Below are 9,337 nucleotides of genomic sequence, written 5' to 3' on the forward strand. Positions count from 1 at the left end.
AGCATAGTTAATGCGGTGGAAAGGGATGGGCTGACTTGCAGCTTTGTAACGCCCTTTAAAATGTTAGAAGCATCACCGAAAGATAGTACGATATGTTGGGAAACACCAACATTTAAGGGCCATATGGAGCAAAGCAGGCGGAGAAGAGGCTGACAATGAGAAGCCAGACAGTTTGGATGACCCAAGTGGTGGGCTATGATCCAAGAGGAGTTTTATCAAAGCTGTTCAGAGCGCACTTGAATGAAGTCAAGCAGGAAAGGATTTAGTGCTTGGCTGGGGGAAGTCCACCACCCCTAGAGGTCTTCCATGACAACCTAAGGAATCACACTGAGAGTAATTTTTATTTGGAAGACTAGACGCAGTGAATCAGGAAAAAATCCTACCCTCTCTGGGCAAGGGCTAAAGTGGAGTGACAGCGAAAAGACAAAATTCTTAGGTTTTCCATGCCTTTAGTAAATGCTATCGAATGCGGGAAGTTTGGCTGGGATCCCTGGCTCATGAGCATACTTCGTCTCTTCTCAGAGATCTTAAGAAATGAGCAAAAGCAGCCCCCGCCCCTGCTTGGCAACGTGCCGGGCCCGCCTCCAGCCTCAGCCCCTCCGCCAGGAAGCAGGGGCGTGGCGCAGCCGCCAGGGGGCGCAGACCGCAGGCTTATTTGTAAGACTTGGGGCGGGGCCACGTACGGGGCGGGCCCTGGCGTGACTTCCGGTTTCCGGCTTTTTGGGTCGTCGCTCGCAGTGGTCATGGCAGCAGAGGAGAAGGACCCTCTCAGCTATTTCGCGGCATACGGGAGCAGCAGCTCAGGCTCCTCGGACGAGGAGGATAACATCGAGCCGGAGGAGACGAGTCGCAGAACCCCGGATCCGGCGAAGTCGGCGGGCGGCTGTAGGAACAAGGCGGAGAAGCGGCTCCCGGGACCCGACGAACTGTTTAGGAGCGTGACTCGCCCGGCCTTTCTCTACAATCCGCTCAACAAGCAGATAGACTGGGAGAGGCACGTCGTCAAGGCGCCTGAGGAGGTGAGGTCCCCGACCCCGTTTCCCGGTCTCGGCCCCGGCCTGCGCCCCCTTCCTCCTGAGCCCTCTGCTGGGGACCTGCTGTCCGTTCCCCCACACGCAGTCACCCCCGCGGGATGCCGCACCACCCCCTTCCACCTCAAGCCCTGGGAAACCTGGCCCCCTCCCCCAGCCTGGTGGGTGTCAGACCGGACCCGCAGCCCCGCCCCCTTGTGAGGAGACCCAAACCTCCGCGCTCGGTGCCCCGACCCTGCGCGGCGAGGACTAACGGTGGTGACTCCCCCGCCCCCCCGCTGCAGCTTCTCCCTGAGACCCCTTCCCTTTGACGCCGAAGTGCCTGCGGTGCTGCCTCCAAGACAGTGTCTGCTGCAGCCTCCTGAAGGGGTCAGCCTTGGCGTAGTATCTCTGAGACTGGATTCTTCTTTGGTAACTAAAAGTTATTAGCTTTATTCATATAGGGAACCCTTTGGCTTTTCACTTAACAGTATTGTGATTTTGATGGAAAAATGTGTCTTTCAACCTTAAAGAAAAAAAAGTCAGCCTGAACGATAAGCGAACTGCAGGGAGTTGCATGTGCCCACGTCCATCATAGGAACCTCGGTTCGTCACAGTGCTTCTTAATGTGTTTGCTTAACAGCCTCCAAAGGAATTCAAAATATGGAAGTCAAATTATGTACCACCTCCTGAGACCTACACCACTGAGAAGAAGCCTCCTCCTCCAGAGCTTGACATGGCAATAAAATGGTCTAACATATATGAGGACAATGGTGATGATGCCCCGCAGAATGCTAAGAAAGCTAGGCTTCTACCGGAAGGGGAGGAGACCTTGGAATCAGGTAAGGAAAATCAGAATCCCTTGGTAATCTATTTTGATCCCCGTGATGGGCTTAAAAATAATGAGATATTTAATGAACGAAAATTAAATCTAGCGAATTGGCAAACTAATTTGATGGTCTTTGGATACTTCTTGCTCTGCTTTTGAGAAAGATCATATATATTTGGCTTTAACATGAAGTCTCTGATAGGTCAGCTAATAGTTGCTGTGTTATTAATGAAAGATCGTAATGTTCAGGCTTTAAAGTGAAATATCTGGTATCTCATCCAGTAGTCTGTGTTTTATGAGGCCTTATTATTAGAACACAAATCAATTCATGGATTCTTGTGACTAGCTGCAAAGTGCTGAAGGCTGAATTTTCTTTTCTTTTCTTTTTTTTTTATTGCGACAGTGTTTCTCTCTTGTTGCCCAGGCTGGAGTGCAGTGGCGTGATCTCGGCTCACTGCACTCTCCACCTCCCAAGTTCAAGCGATTCTTCTGCCTCAGCCTCCAAGCAGCTGGGATTACAGGCGTCTGCCACCATGCCTGGCTTTTTTTGGGGGGGAGGGGGTAGAGATGGGGTTTCACCATGTTGGTCAGGCTGGTCTTGAATTCCTGACTTCATGTGATCCATCTGCCTCGGCCTCCCAAAGTATTGGGATTACAGGCGTGAGCCACCGCGCCCGTCCGAAAGCTTCATTTTCTATTAAAGCAGTTGTGCTTCAGAGCTAAAATTAGTATGACAAAATGAATTTAACTGAGCATTACTACATAGTAATAGGAAGATAATGACTTAGTTGTTTTACTTTAGTTCATAACAGCATAATTTCATCTCTTACTTGGACTATCACAGTAATCTTTGCCTACACACTCTTATCCAATCTGTTCCATCCTTCACACTGCAGCTAGTGTTGAGTTTCTAAAAGTCATATCTGATTATATAACTTGCCTGCTTAAAACCCTTCAATGGGATAGAGTCAAGGCCTTCTATTGATAGGCCCTTTCTCCGTGTCCACAGTCATTTTTAATGGCCCCTTTCTAGCGCTTGAAGATCTTGAAATCCAGAACTGAGTTTTATGGTTCCCTGCCTTTCAGTATATGTTGCACCTTGTTCTGGAGTGTTCTTTCTTATCTCTGGCTAGTAAACTCATTCATCTTTCAAAATCCAACTCAAAAGAAGAAATCTCAGGTATCACCTCTAATAATTATTTGCTTCTCTGTACCTTGTTTATGCTAATGCTGTTGATTGCCCTCATCACTTGTATGTGATTTTTTTAAAAGTCTGTCTGCTTTATGATGAGTTCCTCAAACAGCAAGATTTGAAGTGTTTATGTTTGTATCAAGTACATTGTAAGTATTCAGTAGATAATTGTTGAATCGAACTAATGTTTTGGATCATTATTTTTAAGAAAGAGTATGCCATTTTTGTGAAACAGATTTCTGATCTTCCTACAATACAGAGGCCACTTAGCCCCTTTTTACAGTCATGCAGGGAGTGATGTTTTAAGAGAAAGGAGAACTGACTGGCAGGAGTTCTTACTTTAATTTTGATTCTACCTAACTTTTCCATTACTTTTGCTGACTTTCAATATGTATTAGAAGTCAACAATGAAGGAGCCTCTTCAGTAAGTGGCATCTTTTGCAGACCTTAAATGATGTGAACATTTATAATACCTCATATTGTACAATCTTTTTCTTTTTTTTTTTTTTTTTTTTGAGAGGAGTCTCGCTTGGTCGCCCAGGCGGGAGTGCAGTGGCACTCCATCTCGGCTCACTGCAAGCTCCGCCCTCTGGGTTCACACCGTTCTCCCGCCTCAGCCTCCCAAGTTGCTAGGACTACAGGCGCCCACCACCCCGCCTGGCTAATTTTTTTGTATTTTTAGTGGAGACGGGGTTTCACTGTGTTAGGGTGGTCTCGATCTCCTGACCTCATGATCTGCCCGCCTTGGCCTACCAAAGTGCTGGGATTACAGATGTGAGCCACGGTGCCCAGCCAATCTTTTTCATAATTAGTAAAAATATATTTGCTTAAGTAATCTGTAATTATTACAACACCTTGTGAAATAAGAGAAATGTGGAAATGATAGCTTACATCACTTGTCCAAGGTCACAAAACTAGAAAATGCCAAGTTCTAAAATACACACTTTCTCACAGTTTTCTTATTTATTACTTCCAGCAACCTGATACAGAAGTGCTACATGACTCATTATTACTCTTTTACAGATGATAGAACAATCTCAAATTAGAGAATTTTCCCAAATTCATTCACACAGCTAAAGAAGAGGCAGAGTAGTAGGCATTCAAATCCAGACCTTTAAATATAAATTATGCCTTATTAAACTGGTATTTGGTCTCCTGATGAATAGCTATTTCTCAACAGTGTTTGAGATATAGATATTCTTCTGTAGGGAGAATGGCAGTAAAGATACTAGGGTTGATACTCAAACTAGATTTCCATAGGCTGGTGCTCTCACATCTTTGTCATTATGTGGAAAAAACCAGGATTATACACCAGGGCAAGCAAGCAAGAATTATCTTTCTTCCAGCTTAGCTTTTGAGTTAAGTTAGAAGGAGTTCCAAATATATGACAAATAACACTGCTATTTACATAGATAATTTCTGTCTTTTTGATCACATGATGGTCCTTTGTCAAAAAACAAATACAGGCAACATCAAATGACAAAAAGACCCACTTTTAGAAGTGATTTTTGCCATTTCAGATTCCTATATCATAAACCCACCGTAAAATCAATTTATGTCATAATTTTTTAGCCTGTTTTTTTAATTCATAAAATATGTATCAAAAACTCTACACTCTAATCCAAATTTTAGATTATCAAGTTACTTTTTTATTTTGCTTCCCCATTCTGCCCCTTGGCCTTTTATTGCTGGTTAACTTCTGTCTTCCAGTTATGTTAGAGGAAGAGCTGGGAAAGGTTCAGAACTCATCATTGGGTCTTGCTGCTTATCAGCACTTCTGGTTTTAGTGGTTGTAAAACGTAAGTAAGCAAAGTTTAGTTATTAGTTGTAGCTTTATTGACATGTATAATTAATTGTAAAAGCATAATTAATACAGCGATTTTTAGTTTACATTTTTTAGAATTTAGAAAGTTTGTTTATTGATAAGTTAAACTTACTTAACTTGAGTGATTTGAGTTCCATAATAAAAAAAACTATTTCCTCACCAGTACATCTATACTATATGAGATGGAGTAAAAAAGCTCAGTAAAGTTGATAAATGAACATTGCTCAGATTTTTTTCCCCTACTCTAGTTTATAAAGCAATGCCTTGTCATGACACTAGATGGCATAGCACTTCTGCTCAAATCACTGATAGCCAGTTATTTTTCAACTTCAGTAGTTTGTGGTTTTGTTATTCAGTTAATTTATTTGTAATAAGTGGCAAACTAAAAGCAAAAATATCTCAGTATCATCTTCTAAATGTACGTTAATGCATAGTGAATATTGTAAACTTAATACTTTCCATTTTTATATTATCACTACTGCAAAATCTCAAAAGACGAGCTTAGTGATAATTAACTCCAGTTAAAAAGCAAAAGGTGCTGGGCGCGGTGGCTCACGCCTGTAATCCAGCACTTTGGGAGGCCAGGGCGGGTGGATCACGAGGTCAGGAGATCGAGACCATCCTGGCTAACACGGTGAAACCCCATCTCTACTACAAATACAAAAAATTAACTCGGTGTGATAGCAGGTACCTGTAGTCCCAGCTACTTGGGAGGCTGAGGCAGGAGAATGGCGTGAACCCGGGAGGCGGAGCTTGCAGTGAGCCAAGATGGCGCCACTGCCCTCCAGCCTGGGCAACAGAGCGAGACTGCGTCTCAAAAAAAAAAAAGTAAAAGGTTTGGCTTGTTTTAGTGGTATACCATGTTATTTGGTTTGCAGAGCCAGTGTTTTTGTGTGAACATGATAAACTACTGATTAAAACTTTGATTTGTAAATTCCTGGGGTGAGTTGTTGATCTGAATTGTATTTTATTATTTATTTTATTACACTGCCTACATAAATCCATAGTGCTCTGTGAAGCATATGAATAACATCACCATGCTGTGCTTGTGAAGATGCATGGTACTGATTGTTATCTGTGTCAATAAATGAGATATTCTGATTATGGTACACTTACCAGAAGGGAATTAAAGGCCTAAGATTTTAAGTATATTTCCTTCAAGGAATGTATGATTTGATGTCAGTAGTTCCCCACATTTTTTAATATGCAGGCCCCTTTCAATATCAAAATATTTTATAAATCTCCACTTGAGGACCTGTTGAACTTTTTGGTATCTGTTGATCAAGAAAATAAAGTCAAAAGCAACAATTAACTAGTAATGTGCTCAAAATAAATTTGTATTTTATAAATCATAACATCTTTTCCATGTTACTCTGTCTATATGGAGTTCTTAATACCACACATTTGTTTAGGGAGATGGAATTAGCAACTAGACTATGCTACCCTGTATTTTTTTTTTAACCATGTAGTTGGATTAAAACATTGGATTAAAAAAATGTTTTTATTCTATTTTAATTTTTTAAATACTAGTTTTAAATATTCATTTAAAAATACTAGTAACATTTTGGAAAGGTGTAAAGGACATTGTTTTAATGTAAGGCTCTTCTCTAACCTTCCTCCCCTCTGCAAATTCTTGATAATATGAAGTAGGAAGATACATATTTTTCTGTTGCCGTTAGAATGTTCTAGCCCTCCTAGGAATGGGGAGGGGGAGGGGGAGAGTGGGGGCGGAAATTAGAACTTACTGGGATAAAATTCCAAATAGAGATTTGGGGAAACCTGCTTGTGAGTGCTTTTTAACCTCAAAGTAAGGATTTGGGGTGGGTGGAGAAGGTGATGGGGGAAAATAAGTTGTTTTTGGAGGAGAGAAAGCAGATTGAAAGGAGAAGGACAGCTGATAGCCACTTAAATAATGTCATGGTTAGATTGATACCTATTTTTTGTAAAAAGAAAACAATATGCTCCATTCTTACAAAGCATTGATTGTATTTGAATATACACAATGTAAATACTATAATGTAGTGGTGTCCAAGGGAGAGAATACAGTCATGAGTTCTTAGTTTCTGTGTTTGGTTTGGCCAATAAAGCCCCTTCATCATCCTTTTCTGCTTATCACTAAAGACAGAAACTAAAAACCATGGCTTCAGGCTGCTAAAAGCCTAAAACAAAACAGCACAGCAACAACAACAACAAATAAGGCAGGTTGGACAAGCTTGCTGAGTATTTGGGAGCCTTTTTCAAAAGTCTGATTTGGGGGAAGTCAAGTCACTTATTTTAAGCTACCTTAATATAGCATTAAAGAGTCACTTTTTGAATTTTGTATGGCTGCAATTGAAAAACAAAATTGCTCACTTTCATTTGCATTTAAAAATCAGAGCTCTAAAAGTTAATTCTTGTTTTTTATTGGGAAACTCAGAAACATTAGTTGATGAGGGTAATAATTTTGGTATAAAGCCAGTGAAATTTTAATGCTTAAAATGTTGGGTTTTTTTTAAATTACTGATCGAAACTCTTCCTTTTCTATTTAAAGATGATGAAAAAGATGAGCATACTTCTAAAAAGCGCAAAGTAGAGCCAGGAGAACCAGCAAAGAAGAAAAAGTAGAAACAAATGACCAGAATTTCTGGACTGCTAAACTTGTTGAAATGTTTCTTTGAACAGATTAAGTTGATATTGTGGGTTATTATTGCCACATCTCCGTGAAAGTGCATACGTTAATGAACTAATAATTATCGCCTCAAGAACTTTCCACTGTAGAATTATTTTTTAATTTAAAACATGTATGTATTTAAAACTCAATTGGTGACTTGTGATTGTGAAATTGATAACACTTGGATGCATTCTTGCTCTCACAGAATTGGTGACATGCTTTTGAGAGTTTTGTCACATGTTGACATGCCAATGTTCTATAAACCTTTTATAAAGGAATATATTTTTAAAGTAAATATATTGTAATGTACTGTGAACTTGTAGGGTGCTTTTAAACAGTCTTTGTACAGTGTAAATAGATCATGGAAATAAAATTACTTATTCAATATTACTATTACTGCATAACATTAACATTTGAATGTTTGTCTGTGACAAGTACCCTATTTGTTGTGTGACATTTTAAGTTGTAATAAGTATTACCATTTAAAGAGTGCCTCCTGTGTTCCAGGTGCTTTGTGCATATGTTTTCTCTGATCCTTAAACCTAGCAAGGTATTATTAGTATTATCATTTTTTAATAAAGAGTGCTTGAGTAGCTTGGCTGATGTTACGCAGCTAGTGAGTGATTCATTTGGAATTTAGCTTGGGACACTTGACCTCCAAAATCCTCACATTAAACCACCTGTCCATCAGTCAATATGTAGTCATCTTTCAAGAATGACATCAGTTACCATCTCTTCCAGGTACCTTTCTGTTGCACCTGGAGATCTGTTAGTAGAGGTCTTTTCCTCTCCTGATTGTATGACTGTACTTGTCATCGGTGCTTTATGGTTATTCATTAATTTCTTTATTAAATTGTAAGTTTACAGGACATTCAGCTAAATTTGAATTACAGATAAATAATGTTTTAGTGTGTATTCAGGACATACACAAAAAATGGGTTTATCTGAAATTCAAATTTCACTGAACATCTTTTATTTGGTAACCCTACTTCTGCATGTTTTCTCTACCCAGCTTATTCTATTTTAATGCTTTGCGTATAGTAATAATAAAATGAACAAGAAGTAGTTGGGAAGGTGTAATCTTTTGAGTTCCAAAATGCAGTTATCTGTAGCATTTTGAACAATAAAAAGGTTACACACTTCATCAATCTTTCCATGTATCTCAAGCCCCTAAGAGAGAAGAATTACAGGACACTGCACATTCAGGTATGAGAACAAGATAGCCAAGCATGGTGGCTTATGCTTGTAATCCCAGCACTTTGGGAGGGCAAGTTGGGAGGATAGCTTGAGGCCAAGAGTTTGAGACCAGCCTGGACAATATGACAAGACCCCATCTCTACAAAAAATGAAAATTTAGGCAAAAAGAAAAATACATAATCAGAGTATTATTTTAAACTGTTTTTCTCCATTGTGGAAGACAAAATTTGAACAATTGTGCAAGATTTGTTTACTTAGGCATGTGTATCAAGTAGATTAAAATGTATAAGTCATTAAGAGTGATTGGAGGGCGGAGCAAGATGGCCGAATAGGAACAGCTCCAGTCTCCATCTCCCAGCATGAGCGACACAGAAGACTGGTGATTTCTGCATTTTCAACTGAGGTACTGGGGTCATCTCACTCGGGAGTGCCGGACAATCGGTGCTGGTCAGCTGCTGCAGCCTGACCAGCGAGAGCTGAAGCAGGGCGAGGCATCGCCTCACCTGGGAAGCGCAAGGGGGAAGGGACTCCCTTTTCCTAGCCAGGGGAACTGAGACACACAACACCTGGAAAATCGGGTAACTCCCACCCCAATACTGCGCTGTAAGCACACTGGCACACCAGGAGAATATAT

General features: G+C 40.6%; 1 protein-coding gene across 1 annotated transcript; it reads left to right on the forward strand.

Annotated features, from left to right (window-relative positions):
* The first annotated feature begins 708 nt into the window (after positions 1-708).
* Positions 709-8,114, forward strand: C1H1orf52 (chromosome 1 C1orf52 homolog). The gene is made up of 3 exons (XM_023208474.2): positions 709-1,019; positions 1,654-1,852; positions 7,387-8,114. Exons 1-3 carry the CDS (start codon positions 744-746, stop codon positions 7,458-7,460), a joined length of 549 nt encoding a protein of 182 aa, XP_023064242.1. The 5' UTR covers positions 709-743; the 3' UTR covers positions 7,461-8,114.
* The last annotated feature ends 1,223 nt before the right edge of the window (positions 8,115-9,337 follow it).

Source organism: Piliocolobus tephrosceles, chromosome 1 (assembly GCF_002776525.5).
Source record: "Piliocolobus tephrosceles isolate RC106 chromosome 1, ASM277652v3, whole genome shotgun sequence".
In the NCBI taxonomy this organism is placed as follows: Eukaryota; Metazoa; Chordata; class Mammalia; order Primates; family Cercopithecidae; genus Piliocolobus; species Piliocolobus tephrosceles.